A 20,244-nucleotide genomic window follows, 5' to 3' on the forward strand; every position below is an offset into this window, starting at 1 on the left:
GGTCTCGAACTCCTGACCTCAAGTGATCCACCTGTCTCGCCCTCCCAAAGTGCCGGGATTACAGGCGTGAGCCACTGCGCCCAGCCTCAACAATGACATTTTCTAACACATGGGGAAGGGCACACTGGGCTCCACAGGCACTGTCTTTGTGCACAGGCCACTTGCATCCTGCCTCCTCCATGAGGCAATGTAAGGGGAACTGGAGGCTTCGTGCTGAGTCCCATCACTTCCTAAGAAACCTGCTGGCAGAGTGCCTGCATGTCCTTCACCTTATTGGTGTCTCACAGCCACTCTGGTCACAGATGAAGAAGCAACTCAGGTGGCAGCTGGACCGTGACAGCACCATGAGGAGCTGAGCCTTGTGGGGAGAGCACTGTGTCTGGAGTCCCAGGCTGCTGTGTGACCCTGGGCAATTTGCAAAACCTTTCTGAGCCTGTTTCAAATGAAAATGATGCTTCATGGGATTGTCGTAGTCAATGAGGGCTGGGCACAGTGGCTCACACCTGTAATCTCAGCACTTTGGGAGGCCAAGGAGGGTGGATGACTTGAGGTCAGGAGTTCAAGACCAGCCTGGCCAACGTGGAGAAACCCTGTCTCTACTAAAAACAAAACAAAACAAAACAAAAACAAAAATTTGCCGGATGTGATGGTGCATGCCTGTAATCTCAGTTACTCGGGAGGCTGACAGAGAATTGCTTGAACCCAGGAAGCAACGATTGCAGTGAGCCAAGATTACGCCAGTACACTCCAGTCTGAGTGACAGAGTGGGAAGTTGTCTCAAAAAAAAAAAAAAAAAGTTGGCCAACGCGGTGGCTCACACCTGTAATCCCAGGACTTTGGGAGGCCGAGGCAGGCGGATCATTTGAGGTCAGAAGTTAGAGACCAGCCTGGCCAACATGGTGAAACCCTGTCTCTACTAAAAATACAAAAATTAGCCTCTCATGTGGCAGGCACCTGTAGTCCCAGCTGCTCAGGAGGCTGAGGCAGGAGAATCACTTGAACCCAGGAGGCAGAGTTTGCGCCACTGCACTCTAGCCTGGGTGCAGAGCGAGACTCTGCCTCAAAGAAAAGAAAAAAGTCAATGAAAGATATTTAAACTGCAGGTGATCCTGAGAAATGACAGTGTCCTCCCCAGCCCCTTGCTCTAATTCTTGCGCTAGGCCCTCCAAGGATGAGGGGAGGGGCCGTGCCCTCAGAAGCTTGTGGCTTCCTTGGAGAGGCAGACCACTCCCTCATTGTGCCAGATGTCAAAGTGTGGTGCTGGAGGTCGAGGAGAGAGGGCTGGGTGACTCAGAAGCCTCACGGGAGTGAACTGGCCCTGGCCTGGCAGGCTGCGCTCCCTAGAAACTAGAGGGGAGGAGGAGGCAGGAGGCTCAGACAAGTCTTCTTTGAAGGCGTATAGTGGGAATACCCCAACAGGCCTTCACTCACTCAAGAAACACTTGCAGGACGGTGGAGTGGGAAGGGTGCCATGGACAGGGCAATGGGTCAGACCTTGCTCTCTTGGAAGTGCCCCCATGCAGCCAGCAGTGTCTTGGGAGCCAAGCTGAGAATGCCTGATGCTACCCTCTGTCTGTTCCATCCCTCTCCTACCCTCACCCCCCACTGCCATTTAGGACCCCACTGGGAGAAGGGAGGGTGGGCAGGAAGTGCTGAGCCCTGGGTTTGGAGGAGGGACAGGGCTGGGCTGAGAGGACCTGCTCCCAGGCCTAACCAAAAGTGTTTCATTCGCCAGCAGCCCTAGGGTGAGGGGCTTGGATGGACCTTGGAGGTTGGAAGTTCATTCATTCTAGTGGAACAGGCAGAAATTAATCAAATAATCATGTATAAATAGGGCCCATAGGAAGGACGCAAAGGCCTGTGTGTGCAGGCCAGAAAAAGGCTATCCACACAGGGTGGCCAGGGCACTTTCTCCTGTAAGGAAGGGATGCACCAGCCAGGCCTGAAAGAATGAGTAGGAGTTGGAGGATGGAGGTGGGGCAATAAGGTAGGGAGCGAGCTGAAAATTGCAGGCAAAGGATATAACACATGCCCCAAGGCAGGAGGGTACAGGAGGCTGGAGTGCATGGGAGGGAGGCAGTAGAACCAAGATGGGGGTGGAGAACAGGCCGCACTCTGCTGCACTTTGAGGACCATGGGAGAGCATTCAGTCCTTACCCAAGAGCAATCAAAAGCCGCTGAAGACCTTGATTTTGGAGTCAGGGTTGGGATCAGGGGGGCGGTGGCCAGGCAGTGATGTCACAGACACAGTCCTTCCCAGGACACATCTGGGAGCCCAGTAGGCTGAGAATCAGAATGCAGTCAGCCCCCTCCCATGGAGGAGCACTTCTCCAGGCTGGGGAGAGCCCCTTCCCCTCCTGCCGTACCCTGGTGGAGCCAGCCCACTGGCCTTGTACCAGGTGCACCCGGTGAGTGGTTGGTGGGAGATTCTAACCCTAGGCTCAGGCCTGGCTGTTTGTGTGTGAGCTGGAGACCCACCGAGCAGCAGCAGCAGCAGCAGCAGCAGCAGCAGCAGCCGCCACCAGATTTGCAGCCCAAGCCCCAGATTCCAGTGTCAGCCTCACTGCAGCTGGTTTCCTGCCGTGTGCTTTTGTGAGCCGACACAAAGCAGATGGATGTGCACAGAGCCCAGCGCACAGGCCCGTGGCTCCCTGCGCACAGCCTGCTGAAGTCCTGTGACCCCAGCAAGGGGAATGGCTCATTAGGGAAGGTTTTCAGAGCCCTGACTAGCAGAGATGAATAGGACCTTGTGTTTGATCCCAGAAACCGCTTCACTTGCCAGAACTAACAGAATGGCTAAAATAACCAGCCTTGCAAGTGTGCACATGTGGTGCGGTGGCTGTGTTGGGTGGGTTGGCATGTCACTGTGGGCCTGAGCAAGTACCCAGAGAGCAGGATTAGACGATGTGACCAGGTCAGGGCTGATGGCAACCTGACCACTTCTCTCTTTTTTGACTAGGGTCCTGGTCCTGGACAAAGGAGTAGTAGCTGAATTTGATTCTCCAGCCAACCTCATTGCAGCTAGAGGCATCTTCTACGGGATGGCCAGAGATGCTGGACTTGCCTAAAATATATTCCTGAGATTTCCTCCTGGCCTTTCCTGGTTTTCATCAGGAAGGAAATGACACCAAGTATGTCCGCAGAATGGACTTGATAGCAAACACTGGGGGCACCTTAAGATTTTGCACCTGGAAAGTGCCTTACAGGGTAACTGTGCTGAATGCTTTAGATGAGGAAATGATCCCCAAGGGGTGAATGACATGCCTAAGGTCACAGCTAGTTTGAGCCAGTTAGACTAGTCCCCGGTCTCCCGATTCCCAACTGAGTGTTATTTGCACACTGCACTGTTTTCAGATAATGATTTTATGAAATGACCTCTGTCCTCCCTCTGATTTTTCATATTTTCTAAAGTTTAGTTTCTGTTTTTTAATAAAAAGCTTTTTCCTCCTGGAACAGAAGACAGCTGCTGAGTCAGGCCTGTACTCTGGGGTGCTGCCTGAATCCATTAAAAATGGGAGTACTGATGAAATAAAACTACATGGTCAACAGTATATACACAATAGTCTTTTTGCACTTGTTCACAAGGTTTGGGGATTAGGATCTTTGGAGGAGGCCAAGAGGAAGATTTTCTACACATGTACAGGGTTGTAGTTACCTGAACTTCAGACCCAAGAGCTCTTGGCTGCAAATATTGCCTTCACAGCCAAAATTCCCTGGGTAATTGCCAGTAGCTCCTGCTCCGCTGTGCAGATATTGTAAAACGGTGAGAAAGGCCCTGAAATCTGACCTGGGGCCTCTTGGGAAAGCTGCTGTGAACACCTCCACGTTGTCATCCCTCAGCCCTCTATGCCTGTTTCTCTAGGGACTAAGTGCATGATGCTTTTACTTCCTTGCTCATTTCGAAGTCTGTTCCAGACAGTTCCTATAACCAGTGAGGCCTCCAAGTCATTCATTTTCCTCAGTCTAGCCAAAGCTGAATGTGTGAGCACAAAGAAGCCGAGAGGCCACCTCCTGCCCAGAGAGAAGCACAGGTTGGCAGACAAGATGTGAGGGGTGAATTAAATTTGTTTTCTTGAGCAAGCCAACAAAGAGTTTCTTTTCTGCAGGTCAGAGTCCACCTGGCACCGGCTTTCTATTTGGAATGGATCTCTTCTCCTTGTTCCTAAGTGTTCTGGTCTCCTCTGTCTCGCTCTCATTTCCTCTATCTTTGTCTTGGTATGATGTGAGTGGCTGTGGGTGATGGTGGTTTTCTCCCCAACCCTAAATGGCTTGCAGTAGATATGGATGGAGGTGGATCCTTTGATTGGTTTTTTCTATATGCTCTGGGTCAGCCTGTGCTGCAGGACCATTTGTTAAAGGTTAATCACATTTTTTTGGCAGGCTGTTTCTGCCCAGAATGTTTATGAGTATATGGAAGATGACTTCCATCCTTGTGATAAAGCAAGTATGAAAGCACAAATGCCCAAATTATTCTGCCTCTCCTTGGTGCTAAGAAAAGGTCTCTGCTATGCTCTCTGATTTATTAGGCCAATTTGGCTTGACGTCTGCTTTGTGAGGTGCTAGCTGGCCTGAACCAACAGAAAAGCAGACTCATTCAGCATCAGTCTCAGCTAAAGATCTGGAAGTGTAAGGCTGTGTTTCCTCTCCTGTCTTGGGACTTTGCTTCTGAGCTCATTGAGGCCCTGACAGGTGCTGACAACTCAAAGGAGAGGCTCAGTTGGGTAAAGTAAATAGGATAATCAAAAAATGTGGTTAATAGGGGATGACCTCCATCTAACTGGCTCAGCTACTCCAGGGAAATGAAGCCGACTGCGTGAACTGGAAGGAAAGATGCCGCACAAAATATCCGTCCCCAGGTGCTACTGACAGGGTATGAACGGGATGTGGAGGAAGCTCAGGTGGAGAGAGGGCCCTTCTAATTTTCCTGCAGAGCTTCTGGTCTCTGGGACTGTCCAACAATTTGAACCCCCTATGATTAGAACTATAGTGCTGTTTAGGAAGCCAAAATGAAGGCGTATAGGATCGGTCAGTTAATATTTAATTTTAATAATACTTGTTATGTTTGAACAGTCAGCAATGCACAAAGAAAAAATTTTCAGTGAATGTTTACACACAGTGTGAACACATGCTTTAAATATGCAGTGGAGGAGGAGGGGTGAATTCACAGTTAACAAAGCTAAAAAAAAAACCTTGTTATAAATTACACAAAGCATATAAAAATATTTCTCTGAATGCATAGATTAAGACTTTAAACTCACCTACCAGCAACTGTGCAGTCTTATTCCACTGCGATACGCAGCAGTCAGTTGATCACAGAGGATTTTATAAAGGAGAAGAGAGACCAGCATAGGACAGAGATACATCAAACCCACCTCTCACCAGAGACACCAGTCCCTTGCTTGCCTCTGTCGCTAAGCCCAGAACATGCCCTGCAGCTGCTCCTCTGGAGGCCATTTCCCAGCCAGGGGCTCCACTGCTCCACTTTAATTAATCTGGGTGGCTGAAAGTGTTTTAACCCAAGTAACTTAAGACATGAATTAATAGTGAATTTATTTCCTCTAGGACAGAACCAGATTTAACTTTATTAGTAAACTGTAACTTTTTTAGAAGTAAAGAAAAAAAAGGTTACTACATCTAGTTAAATTCACTTCCGATTGGTTGAAACACAAGGGAGGGGCTGGGCGGGGTGGCTCACACCTGTAATCGGAGCACTTTGGGAGGCCAAGGCAGGTGGATCACTTGAGGCCAGGAGTTCGAGACCAGCCTGGCCAACATGGTGAAACCTTGTCTCTACTAAAATACAGAAATTAGCTGGGCATGGTGGCACATGCTTGTAATCCCAGCTACTTGGGAGGCTGAGGCAGGAGAATCGTTTGAACCCGGGAGGCAGAGGTTTCAGTGAGCTGAGATTATGCCACTGCACTTCAGCCTGGGCAACAAAGCAAGACTCCGTCTCAAAAAAAAAAAAGAAAGAAAGAAACACCAGGGAGGTTTCTTCTTTAAAGCACTTGAGAGAAAGGGTAATAAGTAACCTTCACTCTGCTATGCAAACACTGTACAAGGGTGAGTAAGTCACCAGCAGTAATTGGTGGGATACAATTAAGTCACTAAACAGAGTGATTCCATGAAGTTAGCCTTGAAAAACATCTCAACCTCGTTTCAGCATTTAGGCAGCAGCAGGAGGCCATTATCTTAGCACAACATTCTCTTCCGTTGACATCTTCTGCACGTTCTCACTCAACTGTAGTGTTCTAATAAAATTAAGTTAACACAGTTAGGAAGTTGAGTTTCTTTGGAAACTATAGGCACTATGGGGAAAAAGCTTCTTAAGACAGCAGGGATGCTCTTCGACAGCTGGCTTCAAACCCCTGCTCTCCTGTTTGTCTAAGTGTGCTAGTTCTTATTTCTGAAGTTAAGCTGTTTGTTTCAACAAAACAGTGGCTGCTCTTTTAACATTAATGACACTGAAGGAAAGGAAAAGAATCCTTGAATGCATTCTTCTAAAAAATTCCTATGCCATACTCAAGAGCTTAATCAGGTGTTTTGTTTCTATTTTTCAGAACAAAGTCTGGGAGACTCATAACTGACTTTGTGAAGTGAATTGGTGGTAGTAGTAGGGGGATCATTAAGATCAAACAATTTGTTTACAAAAGCAACAGATTTCAGAATTGTGTAAAAATCCTAATAATTTCAAAATAACCTTTATCTTTGATACAAAAATAAAGATGCTAACTCCTTTAGCTCAGTTTCCCACAATAACCTTTAAAATAGCAACAGATTCAGTCTCAAAAATTGCTTTTCATTTGTAGTGGAAAATGAAAGTGGAGAACATGGAACAGCAATATTTGTGCTCTTCTCATAGGATGCAGTTACACACACAGATGACTGCAATCACTTCAGAGTAAAAAAAAAGTGGGCTGGGTGCAGTGGCTCACACCTGTAATCCCAGCACTTTGGGAGGCCAAGGACAGGAGCATCACTTGAGGCCAGAAGTTTGAGACCAGCCTGGGCCACATAGTGAGACCCTGTCTCTATGGGCGGGGTGGGGGTGGGGGGCATTGTAAAAAAGCAGTTGTTCTTTCAGAAGGCATCAGAGAGCCCTCTAGTGACCACGAAGGGGAGTTAATGCAGAGATGACTCGAGACAAAGAAGCAGTCATGAGTGTTTACAAAGGAAAAAGTGAGGGAGGGAAAGCTCTTTTGGTTAACAGCATATTTACAATTAGTTAACTGTATTCTTAAATACTTTTAACCTGAGTAACATTTATAAATATGTTATAGGAAACCTCACAGTCACAAGTCACACTAGAATCCATCTGTCCAGTATCTGTGCTTTCCCCACACCAGAATCCATCTGTCCAGTATCTGTGCTTTCCCCACACCAGAATCCATCTGTCCAGTATCTGTGCTTTCCCGATCTTCCTCTCTCATAAGTTCCCAATGTCAGCAGAGTTGTGAGCATGCAACACCAAGAAAAACGCATCCCAGCCCTTCAGGTGCACTGTCAACAGGAGTGGCTAGAAATAGGCTCCGCTCTCTCTCAGCTGCTGCTTAGACAACTCTCTTACATTCTGGACATAAAACACACTGGATATAGAACCTTCAGCTTCTGCCTCTCCAGACCACTTCTCAGCTGTTCAAAGCTTCAAGCAATAGGTTTACTGTGCACCAAGAGGCTTGGAAGAGTGGCACCACTGCTTCGGGGTCAGGGGCTTCCTACCTTGGCAGAATGATGTTAGTATATACTATGCAGTGGCACCAGAGGCCCTCCCGGGCATCCGAGGCATTTAGATCAATGGCTTGTCCTTGGCCCAGAGGTGATGCACACTGTCATAATACTCAGTGATAAAAGTCCCTGCTGCATTAGTAAGTCAGTTTTGAAGCTCTCCTGTTATAGCAAGGCCTTTCAGTCAGTGTGGATGCAGCATTTCTGAACAGAAAATTATTTTCACTTATCATCAGAACCAGTTCCAGCTCCTGGAAATCTTGGAGTCGAGCAACATCCTTGTCCTAAAACAAAAATATGTTAAACAGATTAACAGGAGCCACTTGTCTCCATATGTTTGGTGCACTGTATTGATACCAGTATCTTGTCTTATTTCAAAACCTAGAAGAAAAAAAAAATCCCTGTGGCAGGCTAAGTCAGTGATAGTGCAACTAAGGCCCCAGGATGATTGGGTTGCAAAGTGGAAGTCCTTAAAAACAGCTTAGCAGCTGCGACAGCATGAGCACACACCGCGAAGGGAGAGGCAATGCACAGATCAGTTTCCCAGGTGCCCTGAGAAGCCAGAAGCCTGATGTCAAAAACCCAGAGATGTATGAAGGACCACACATGCATCTATGTGGATTTGCTCCGTAACTGAACTTGGTCCTTCACTTGTAAAACAGAAGGCACATCTAGTAGTGCACTAAGTTAATCCTCACAGATCACTACAGAAACCGAAAATAGGAACACGTGAATGATAATTCAGAAACCTCTCTGGTATCAACTTCCAAAAATGCCAGTGTGGCTGGTCTGAATGCAATGGTGTTTACAACTAGTTTGTAAGACTGTAACTGGCCAAACACCAGTTACAGATGTCTTTGTTCCTTCTCCACTCCACTGCTTCACTTGACTTGCCAAAAAAAAAAAAAAAAAGCCAGTGTCTCTATAGACTCAGTAGAAGGAAATGATTACATTTGGAAAATCACTCTTTGCTCCTTTTCTATTCTTTGTTCATTCCCTCAACTACCTCATATAACCAAGGAGGGGGCTAGGTATTTTTCAAATGCAAAAAGTAGCCATTCATGCTTAACAGACTTTTCTTACCTTCCTTAACAGAGTATTGGGTAACTTTCTGATCTTCTCCACTTGATCTGGATTAACACCCAGCTCACAGCAACACACTCTGAGCAACTCTTGGTAGGTGAGCTCCTGTCGGTCCAGTTCAATTTCAATGAAATCATTTTCTCGAAGAGATGGGTTCTGAATTCTCACCTTGAGTACCAGCTCTAGAAAAAAAAGGAGAAATGTTAATGAATAGTTCTGGCACAGCACAGCCCATGTTGTTTAAGATCTTTTCCAGAAGATGGTTATACTTAATCATGCCAAAGGTCTGTGCATGATTAACAGACCTGTTTGGTGGGAAAACCAAGTGCAGCCAGCAGGGTTTGCTCAGGCCCAGTTCTGCCTCTGCTGGGGCAGTTTCCTGCACTGTCGTCCGTACTTCTAAGGCTATGGTTCACAAAGTAAGAGCAAGGCAGGGGAAACCATTCCAGCTATGTAGAAGGATAATTTACTTCTGCCATTGGAGCTAAGGAGGCAAAGTCTTAAGAACAGGTTTGGGTATCAAACTATACATGAACAGGGGAAGGGGGAAGAAGGTTGGAAAGAAGGCATGGGCAGGATGTGAGTTACCCTAAAAAGATTTAACAATTATGGACCTAAAGGTATCTGTAAAATATGAAACTCCTTGCAAAAAAGACAGTAAAAGAGCCAAATGACAAGCTACTAATAAAAGCTAAAGTATAACTTGATTTGAATGTAGCACACCTTCAGGAGGAAGGGGTCTTGGCTTATTATTCGTAGGTCTGGGATCTAAGCAATCTGCTCCTTTATTCTGAACCTGGCTGCCAAGACAGCCTGAGTCAAGCACCCTGTACATTTGGCAGTTCTGCTTTGTTCCCTGTATATGAATCCCTTGTAGCACCCCAGGTCACTGTTAGCACCTACAGTAGTAACTCCTCAAAAACAGGAAGTGAGAGAGTTACTTCCAGGAAAAAAGGAAAAGTAAGACTAGCTACACCCTATGGCGTTTGACTGGATTTGGAAGAATCAGGATGAACTTGTGGTTTTTAATATTTTTAAAAAGATATACATAGATAGAGAAATATTGATATCTTTCCTGGCTATGTCCTCTCAACGGGCCTAGAAGAAATGATATACCTGTAGCAATGAGGACACCTAGTGCCCACATCCTGGTGTCTGAATACCATTCTCGGTGGGCCCAAGTGGGAGGCAAGTTTGCTGTGTGCCCTAAATACCAGGGCTTCTTGGAGAAATGACTGATTCCAGGGTTGGGGCAGGAAAAGTTATGCTATAAGCCTGGAACATCTTGCTGCCCCAGAAAGTAAGGCAGTGCTCCAAGAACAATGAAGACACGTGCAAGGGACATAAGAACTAGCTTCAAGGGGCTCCCACTGGCCAAATCTGGGATAATTTGAATAATTAAAAAATGATAGTAACAGATTATAACCCACTGAATAAAATAAGAATATATGAGTCAATACTGATATGAATGAAGGAGAAGGGAAAGCCCTTCTTTACAGTAAAATACCAACTAATAAGTAGAGAAAGAATGATAGAAAATCATATCCCACAAAAATAATTGGCCTGGACTCTTCAAAAAGATCAAGATCAAAAATGATAAAGGGTAAAGATTCCAGATTAAAGGAAACTAAAACAACGTGATAACTACATGCAACATATGATCCTGGGCAGGGTGCAGGGGGCAGAGGAGTACAGATAGTCCAGATAGATATCAATAGTACAGATAGTACTATTTCTGTAATAGTACAGACAGTACGTATAGTTTGAGCAATGTTTGAGGCAATGTTTGAGACAACTGACAAAATTTAAACATGGTCTATGGATTACAGAACAGCATTAGCTCAAGATTACATTTCTCAAATTTGGTCATTTGTACTGTAGTTATATAAGAGAATATCCAGCTGGGTGCAGTGATTCACACCTATAATCTCAGCACTTTGGGAGGCTGAGGCAGGCGGATCACTTAAGGTCAGGAGTTTGAGACCAGCCTGGCCAACATGGTGAAACCCCATCTCTACTAAAAATGCAAAAAAAATTAAAAAAAAATTAGCCAGGCGTGGTGGCATGCTCCTGTAATCTCAGCTACTTGGGAGGCTGAGGCAGAAGAATCACTTGAACCTGGGAGGCGGAGGTTGCAGTGAGCCAAGATCACACCATTGTACTCCAGCCTGGGTGACAGGGCGAAGCTACGTCTCAATAAAAAAAAGAGAGAATATCCTTGTTCTTAGGAAAGATATAATGGAAAGAATACTGAAGGGTATCAGGGTAAAAGGGCAAAAGGTAAACAATTTGTGAATTTGAGTAAAGGGAGTTCCTTATATTAGTCATGTAACGTTTCTGTAAGTTTCTAATTATACCCAGAATACCTCATTAAATCCCACCCCTCTGGACACCAACTCCCCTGTTGCAGAGGCTGTTTGCTGATGAGGGGTTACCTTGCATATTAAATGGAAATGCTCCAGTGAAGAAAAATGGCTGGAATGCTGGCGCTGGTCCTGCATACGTCCCATTTTGAGGCTCCAGAGACATTGGTGGCTTGGACGGGACAGAAGAAAACAGGGAGCGGCTCTGACTCACTGGTGGCTGACAAACAGGACCCGGTTTTGTGCTTTCTGGTGTTCTGAGTATGGCAGAGGGGGCCGACACATCACCATTCTGAACTAGTGCCAAAGAGGTGTGGTCCCGGGGAAAGGCCCCTAACAGGGGAGGTTCCCCAGGGGGAAGCAATGGAGGTGAGCCATCTGCAGAGGGTGATGCAGGGGGTGTGGAGGGGCCCCCATTCTGCATCTGGGCTGAATCCTCTGCTGTGGGTGTATAGATAAAAGGGAAGGCTGGGTTGGCCAAATAGTTGGGAACAAAGGGCAGTTCTGACTCCTTCTTCAGCTGGGGGAGGTTGTTGTCATCATCATCATCATCTTCTTCTTCCACTTAAAAAGAAGAAAACAGAACATTTACACAGTCCTTTCAAAATTATCAAAACAAGGTGTCTTTTGGAAGTGGTGTCTTTTGGTATGTGACATTGGTCGGTGTCAGGTCAGAAGAAAAAAGAATACTTCATTAGGTTTATGATTACCATTTTTATCATTATCTTAAATTTTACAAATAAAAAAATAAAACCTTACAATGCTGACCTCCCCAGAAACAATCTGGAATTACTATCTTGGCACAGTAATTTGCTTTTAGAAATAGAACAGTTGCCGGGAGCGGTGCCTCATGCCTGTAATCCCAGCACTTTGGGAGGCTGAGGCTGGTGGATCACCTGAGGTCGGGAGTTTGAGACCAGCCTGACCAACATGGTGAAACCCCGTCTCTACTAAAAATACAAAATTAGCGAGACATGGTGGCACATGCCTGTAATCCTAGCTACTTGGGAGGCTGAGGCAGGAGAATCACTTGAACCTGGGAGGCAGAGGTTGTGGTGAGCCGAGATCACGCCACTGCACTCCAGCCTGGGCAACAAGAGCTAAACTCAGTCTCGGGAAAAAAAAAAAAAAAGAAATAGAGCAGTTGTTTGACCAGCATTAAGAACGTAGCCAATAATACCACAAGTCTTCAATGAGTCTGACGAAATCAAAAGTTCCCCCAAACACAGACTCACCTCCCATAATCTTCCTGATTTCTCTCCTTGATGTTAACTGGACTGGCATTTCTCCTTTTGTGGTAAGAATTTCTTTGTCAGCTCCTGATTTTAACAGGTAAGAGACCACCTGACCATGGTTTCGTTTACATGCCCAGTGTAAACAAGTCCTGTACCAAAGAAAAGAATGATTGAAAAAGAGGAGAAGTGATTTTGGATTTCAGATTCTAAACATTTGTAAATAATGTATACACAAGCCTGTTAGAGTTCAGCTAGAACCAGGTAACCGGGCTGGTAATCTCAACTTTTCACAAAGCCGATGAGCAAAATATTTAATATGCTTAAATTTTGTTTTTAAATTTCATTTCTGGCTCCTGAGAAAAACTAACAACCTAGGAGTTTTAATTTCAATAGCCTCCAGAAGGTAAGCTCACTGGCTGGCTAACTCCAATGATACCGTGGAATATACTCTACCAGTATCGCTCATTAGATCATCTCAGTCTCTGAAACATATTTTTCTATTGCTATATTCCTTTTCAGGGACTATGGAAACTCACTTCATATGCCACCTGAAGATTCAATATTATCAGGGAATAACCATCTCCTATCAGCAGCTTGCTCTGTCACTTAAATTATTATTATGACAGCAGATATTCTTGTTTGAATCCCAGTTGCTCACTTTCTTTTTCCTTCTTACTTTTCTTTCCTTAACACACACACAAAGGATTTCCAAATTTCCATTTTTAAAAAGTTGGCTTCTCTAGTTCTCTCCAGAAGGCTACAAACATATCCTCATCTGCGTAAACGTAAGGCACTGCACACATACTTTAATTCCTGAGGTACTTAAAAAATATACATCAACAACCAAAATTCTTCAAGAACAGGTTCTTCTAACATATCAGACTCATTTAAGTAAAACTAATCACTCAATATTGTACACAGAGGAAGCAATTCTGCACACTCTGAAGGGCTACTATTTTAATACTGTACAGAAACGTAATTAGCATGCCAGCAAAAACTCCATCTTAACAGAAATGAAAGATTCAGAGCAACTAAATCCATCCCTAGGTGCCAGAGCTGACTGTATATTATGGAAGGAAAATACTTTTCGCCCGTGTTTTGAAATGTCTTCTTTCACCAACTCTCTAATTGAACTGAGATACATATCTTCAGAGCTCTTATAGCCAAATACAGAAATGAAGATTAGAACAAATGTTCAATATTGAAGGTTAGTTCACTAACCTGGGAAATATAATTATTTGGAAAGTTTATATGATTCCAGGAAAAAGCTGATTTGCCCTGGGCTTAACATTAGTAACTTACAGAAAGTTAGCATGTCTGGCTGGCTGGGAGCAATTTCACTGATGTCTCAGAGTGACATTCTACATTATGGTTCATTAGAATTAGATTATCCAGGTTCCTTTAAGGTGTATTCCATGATGCAATGACAAAATTATTGCTAATTTGGGAAAAATAAGAGTCTTGTTAAGTTTGGGAGAGAAGAGTCTTGATCAAGCTCCCTGAAGGCAAGGAAGTGTTTGCTTGGCATGTATTAATTAATATTTACTGAATGGGCCAGGCACAGTGGCTCACACCTGTAATCCCAGCACTTAGGGAGGCCAAGGCAGGTGGATCACTTTAGGTCGGGAGTTTGAGACCAGCCTGCCCAATAGGGTGAAACCCCATCTCTACTAAAAATACAAAAATTAGTGTGATGGTGCATGTCTGTAATCCCAGCTACTAGGGAGGCTGAGGCAGGAGAATTGCTTGAACCCAGGAGGCGGAGGTTGCAGTGAGCCAAGATTGCGCCACTGCACTTCAGCCTGGGCAACACAGCAAGACTCCGTCTCAAAAAAAAAAAAAGTACCAAATGAGTAAACTTAGGATAAAGTGGACTTTGCTTGAAGTAGAAGGATCCAATCTACCCTTGATTCTGGGCAAACTGGAACCTTGAGTGTGTTTGTGTGTGGATGTCTGTGGCACAGGCTTAAAAAGTGAACAATTATAATGATAAGTGAGCCCTCAAAAATGAATGAAGCATGACGAGAAAAATATGCTCCCTTTTGGAAATAAAATGCTCACTTGCTAGTAGTAGATCACTTGTTCATGGCAAGCTTGAGAGTAAAGGAGGTAATTTACTACCAGTGAGTCTGAGAGACTCTGGGACAAACCAACTTGCTAAACTACCACCCATGTAAAGCAGGGTTAAGTCAACATAGCGTGGCCCCCACAGCCCTGTGCCTTAGTGATCATCATTTACAGTCCAGAACTGTGTGGCTCTGGGCAGCCATAACTCAGAGCCCCTGCAGCCAGGTAATATTTTCAAGTTCTTCATGAACCAAGGGTTATGCATGACACTTGAATTACAACTGATGTGGGGGAATGATTAGTGATCAATCTAATTGATAGATTACTCTATCTTTGAACTTCAACTCCTTAAGCTTTACATTTGCAGTCAAAATATCTTATTAGTGTCAGAAACTATTTCAGACCTGAGGCACTGGGTGTCATTCATCAACAAGGCATCACTCATTGGTGCTGAAATTGTGATTACTGAGCAACTAAGACTTGAAAGCAGTCACCATTCTGCTTTGCAATGCAAGAGAGTACGTTTTTTGAGGGTAACCTTATATTCCATTATCCAGCATATTGCTTCATAATAAGAAAACAACAACAATGGCTAACACAGGTATAATGCTTTACATGTTGGACATTGTTCTAAAGGCATTACATGTATTAACTTATTTAATCCTCTAAACCCATGAGGTAATACGACTGTCAACATTCCCCCCATTTTACAGAAGAGGAAACAGACATCAGCAAATAAATAAGCAAAGCACGCAGTACGCTAGGTGGTGATGAAGTATGACAGCAATAGTAAAGCAGGGAAAGGCATTCGGGAATGCCAGAGGTTGGAAAGGGGCATTGTGCAACTTTAAATTGAGGGCCCAGGAAAAGCCTTGCCAAGAGGGTGACATCTAAACTAAAATCTGAAGGTGGTGAGGAAGCAAACCATGTGATATCTGGAGGGAAAGCATTTAAGAGAGTGGGAAGACAAAACGCAAAGATCTTGAATCAGGACTGTCTGGTATTCCAGAGAAAGCAAGGAGGCCAGGGGAAAAAGGTAAGCAGAAGGGCAAATCCCATGAGATTAGCACAGAGGTAAGGAGGGAAGATGTGGGGACAGGAAGTAGAAATTGTAGGACCCTGTAGGCTTTTACTGAGTGAGATAGGAGCCATTTTTGAGCAGAGTGAAATGATCTGACTTATGTTTTAAGTCAGGATCCCTCTGACCACTGTGTTAATTAAGAAGACTGTATGATATAAGCTTAGGAGCAAGGACACTAGTAGGAGGCTATTGTAATAATCCAAGCAAGAGAAACAATGGTGGCTTTGTATCAGAGGTGTAGTGGTAGGGTTAGTGAGAAGTAGTCAGATTCTGACTGTATCTGAAGGTGGAGCTCATAGAATTGGCTGACTGGATGTTGGCTATGAAAGACAGGAGGCAAGCAGGAGGCAAGCAGGGTGCCAAGGGTTCTGGCCTGAGCACTCCTGAGAGGCTGAGGACTCAGAGGAGCAGGCTTGAGGTGGTAGAGGGATGAGGGGAGACTTGGAATTCAATCTTGGACATGTTGAGTTTGAGGGGCCTATTAGACAGTTCCTCCAATTAAATCTACAAGAGGCCGGGCGCGGTGGCTCACGCCTATAATCCCAGCACTTTGGGAGGCCGAGGCGGGCAGATCACCTGAGGTCAGGAGTTCGAGACCAGCTTGGCTAACATGGTGAAACCCCATTTCTACTAAAAATACAAAAAACTAGCCAGGCGTGGTGGCACACACCTGTAATCCTAGTTACTTGGGAGGATGAGGCAGGAGAATCGCTTGAACCCGGGAGGTGGAGGGTGCAGTGAGCTGAGATCACGCATTGCACTCCAGCCTGGGTGACAAGAGTGAAACTCCATCTCAAAAAAAACAAAAAAACAAAAAACCTATAAGAAGCCTCTTCAGGCTACCTCAGAATCACTTCACTAAACACCTGCTATGGGGCAGACATTGTGTTTAGGAGGGTAGGTCTGGCATCAGATACCAGGTTTGTTTTCTGGCTCCACTAGTTACTGTCAATCCTATGACCTTGGGAAGGGGCACTGTGCAAAATGAGGAAACAACTTACGCTTTCTGGGCCTCAGTTTCTTCATCTGTAAATGGAGAGAACAGTAACTATGTCCCCAGGTAGTTGTGAACAAGCTAACACATGTAAAACACTTAGAACCCTATCTGAGCTGGCAGGGCACGGTGGCTCACGCCTGTAATCCCAGAACTTTGGGAGGCCGAGTCAGGTGGATCACAAGGTCAGGAGATCGAGACCATCCTGGCTAACACGGTGAAACCCCATCTCTACTAAAAATACAAAAAATTAGCCGGGCGTGGTGGCGGGCGCCTGTAGTCCCAGCTACTCGGGAGGCTGAGGCAGGAGAATGGCGTGAACCCAGGAGGCGGAGCTTGAAGTGAGCCAAGATGGCACCTGGCACCACTGCACTCCAGCCTGGGCGAGAGTGCGAGACTCCGTCTCAAAAAAAAAAAAAAAAAGAACCCTATCCTATCTGTACTGCAAAGCAAGTTCAATAAATGTTAGCTATTTATGCTTCATCTCATTAAGGGCTCACAATACTCTTCTGGAACAAGCAGAAAATGAAGCATCTCGGGCAAAGTCCCATAGCTAGGCAGGAATGGAGGAGAACCTGCAGGAAAGACCAGGCTCCTTCTACACAACACCGCCTCCCAGTGCCAAAATGGTAATTCACAGCTTTGAACCAGAGGAATGCTGAGAAAAGGTTACATACACAACAGCGAGTTTGCAAAGACCTGTAAAAAAAAAAAACAGAACAAAAAGGTAGTATCCACTGTTTCCTGGCCTTCTGGACAGCTGTCCAGGCTGTTTTCTTTAGGGAAATTAGGTAGAAAAAAAATTTTTTTTGAGACTGGGGTCTCGCTATGTTGCCCAGGCTGGTCTCAAACTTCTGGACTCCAGTGATCCTCCTGCCTTGGCCTCCCAAAGTGCTGGGATTACAGGCGTGAGCCACCAGGTCCCACCAGGAAGATAGATTTTTTTTTTTTTTTTTTTTTTTTTTGAGACAGAGTCTCGCTCTGCCACCAGCCTGGAGTGCAGTGGTGTGATCTTGGCTCATTTCAACCTCCAACTCCCTGGTTCAAGTGATTCTCCTGCTGCAGCATCCCAAGTAGCTGGGATGACAGGCACACGCCGCTACCCCTGGCTAATTTTTGTATCTTTAGAAGAGACAGGGTTTCACCATGTTGGCCAGAATGGTCTTGAACTCCTGACATCATGATCTGCCCACCTTGGCCTCCCAAAGTGCTGAGACTACAGGCGTCAGCCACCGCGCCGGGTCCAGGTAGGTAGACTTTTGAGGCAGTCTGGAAACCATGGTTCTGGTGCTATCATATTAATAGTTATGTGGCCTAGGGCAAGTTATTCTCTGTGGTTGAGCCTCTCTCCATTGTCCCTTGTTCCAAATGGATGATTCCACTTAAAAAAACAAAATGTAAACTCACTTTTTTTTTTTTTTGAGGTAGAGTCTTGCTCTGTCACCCAGGCTGGAGTGCAGTGGTGCAATCTTGGCTTACTGCAACCTCCGCCTCCCAGGTTCAAGTGATTCTCCTGCCTCAGCCTCCCAAGCAGCTGAGACTACAGGCATGCACCACCACGCCCAGCTAATTTTTGTATTTTTAGTAGAGATGGGGTTTCATCATGTTGGCCAGGATGGTCTTGATCTCCTGACCTTGTGATCCGCCCACCTCAGCCTCCCAAAGTGCTACTCACTTTAACTCTAAGCTAGCAAAATAGTCTGGCTAAGCATTACTGAATCAAAATTTTAAATATTAAATGCAGAGAGCGGAATAATGCCACATTCAGTAACTTCCTGTTTTGACCACCAGCAACATCTTAAGATGAGACTCCTATTTAATTGGGAAGAATTCAATCTGCAGGCAGACATCTAAAGTCTTGGGTGACATTCTCTATTTGAAATTGTAATAAGAAAACTGGCCAGGAACGGTAGGCTCACATCTGTAATCCCAGCACTTTTGGAGGCCGAGGCGGGTGGATCACCTGAGGCCAGGAGTTTGAGACCAACCTGGCCCCATCTCTACCAAAAATACCAAAAAAAAAAAAAAAAAAAATTAGCCGGGTGTGGGGGCGCGTGCCTGTATTCCCAGCTATTTGGGAGGCTGTGGCAGGAGGATCACCTGAGCCGGGGAGGTAGAAGTTGCAGTGAGCCGAGACTATGCCACTGCACTCCACCCTGGGCGACAGGGCAAGACCCTGTCTCAAAAAAAAAAAAAAAAAGGAAAAGAAAAATAATCGATAGGATAAACAAATGAGTTTTCCCTCAAACAGGCAACTGTAGGCAGCAGCAGCAAATCGGTTGCAGTGAAACAACAGAGAAGCAGAATGGTGATGCAAATGTGTTTTTTTTTTCCTGGTCTTGGCTAAGGAAATCGTGCTAGTTTATAAAATTCATATTTGCTCAGTTGCTTATGCTTTTAGCTCTGCAAGATGCGTTCTCCAGAAGGACCTACGGCAAATTAACTCAACACTCGAATTGGGGTGAGCTCCAACGCATAGTCGCTGAGAATCACTGCCTCCAGCACCGCTCTGACCAAGTGAGCCGGGAGCGCGGGGGAAGGGGGTAGGGCACCAGAGTCCCAGTGGGCGCTGCCCCGAGTGGACCACGTGGGCCGGGATTTGGGCAGGACGCGCTCCCGACCGCACGAGGCATGGGGACGAGGGCTGGCCTCAAGAGGGCACAATCTCGGAGGCCCGAGGTGGCAGGCCTCGCCGTAGCCAGGCGTCCAGCGCTGGGCCCAGGTCGCGACTGACTGCCCCACGCCTTCCGACCGGCTGCCCTGACCCTAGGCCTCCCCCGCTCCCCACTTACCAGCCGTTGACCTCATTTTGGGAGTTCACATCCACCCCGCTCTCCACCAGTTTCTGCACCTCCCGAATGTCCCCTAAGGCCGCGGCCTCCCGCAGCCTCTCCTGCTGCTCCTTCTGCTCTAGGAGGGCGTTCATCTTCCCACAGCCCCAGGCCCCCGCCCAGGCCCGCCTGCCCCGCCCCGCCCGCGGCCTGTCAGCGCCGCCGCCGTCGCCGCGGCCCGCTCCCGGCCATGGGGAGGGAGCGCGGAACTCGTCCGCCCTGCTCGCCCCGCTGCCAGCGCCCGTCCCGGGACTTCCGCTCCCTCCCGCGGGCCGCCCCTGCTGCTCCCGGCCCGCAGGCCCAGGCCTCCTCCCGGGCCGCGCCTCCCGAAGGCCGGCTCCGGGGGACCCTGTTCAGTGTGACAACGCTGACCCAGATATTTTCCGTTCCGACCCGGGGCTCCGGCGCCCGGGCTGGCTGTTTATGTAACTACTGCACAATATTATATGCCATGATTCATTGACTATTTTTAGACTTCCCCACCCCGCAGTTTCAAGGGAGGAGGACAAGACACATGAAAAGAGAAAAAAGCATAGCTGAGAGCCAGAAAAGCCTTATCCTCTGGTGCAGGCTGTTTACCAGGCATCCAAAATAATTGGTGGGTTCTTTTTGTTGGGATTTGGGGTTTTTTTGTTATTTTCCCCCAGTTTGGTTGGCTCCTTTTCCTTATCTGAGCCAATTCTTGCCCAGCAGGATGGGGAAATGGGCTGAAAACGATCCTACTATAATACGCCCATTATTACAGAGATAGATTACACTCTTCTTCTTTTTGACAGTGCTTGGGGACAATTCAGTTAGAATATTTATTTCAATTGTTGTTGTTTTACATCTCATTTTAGACAGGATTTCTTCTAACCTGGCTTTC

The 20,244-nt window shown here is 46.2% G+C and overlaps 2 protein-coding genes across 5 annotated transcripts in view; one reads left to right on the plus strand and one right to left on the minus strand.

The window, feature by feature from the left end:
* The window catches only part of ABCC3 (ATP binding cassette subfamily C member 3), a 57,250-nt gene extending 53,699 nt beyond the window's left edge, over positions 1 to 3,551 (plus strand). For all 4 annotated transcript variants that reach the window (XM_057300212.2, XM_063599263.1, XM_055100972.2 and 1 more), the window contains one exon: positions 2,960 to 3,551. In XM_057300212.2, the coding sequence (XP_057156195.2) occupies positions 2,960 to 3,068 (109 nt within the window). In that variant the 3' untranslated portion in view covers positions 3,069 to 3,551. The remainder of the gene's footprint in view (positions 1 to 2,959) is intronic.
* A 1,474-nt stretch (positions 3,552 to 5,025) lies between these two features.
* On the minus strand, positions 5,026 to 19,503 carry ANKRD40 (ankyrin repeat domain 40). The gene is made up of 5 exons (XM_034942468.3): positions 19,341 to 19,503; positions 12,407 to 12,555; positions 11,244 to 11,735; positions 8,809 to 8,990; positions 5,026 to 8,009 (listed from the first exon to the last, which is right to left on the minus strand). The coding sequence occupies exons 1-5, from the start codon at positions 19,472 to 19,474 to the stop codon at positions 7,863 to 7,865; spliced, it is 1,104 nt and encodes a 367-aa protein (XP_034798359.3). The 5' UTR covers positions 19,475 to 19,503; the 3' UTR covers positions 5,026 to 7,862.
* Between the last annotated feature and the right edge of the window lie 741 nt (positions 19,504 to 20,244).

The sequence above is a fragment of the Pan paniscus genome, chromosome 19 (assembly GCF_029289425.2).
Source record: "Pan paniscus chromosome 19, NHGRI_mPanPan1-v2.0_pri, whole genome shotgun sequence".
NCBI lineage: Eukaryota > Metazoa > Chordata > Mammalia > Primates > Hominidae > Pan > Pan paniscus.

Coding starts and splice junctions, on each gene's coding strand:
- ANKRD40 (XM_034942468.3), bottom strand. CDS start 19,474: ATGAACGCCCTCCTAGAGCAGAAGGAGCAGCAGGAGAGGCTGCGGGAG. Junction 8,991..11,243: donor ATTTCCATTTAATATGCAAG/GTAACCCCTCAT, acceptor TTTTTTTTCTAG/AGCTGGTACTCAAGGTGAGA. Junction 8,010..8,808: donor CCAATACTCTGTTAAGGAAG/GTAAGAAAAGTC, acceptor TTTTTGTTTTAG/GACAAGGATGTTGCTCGACT.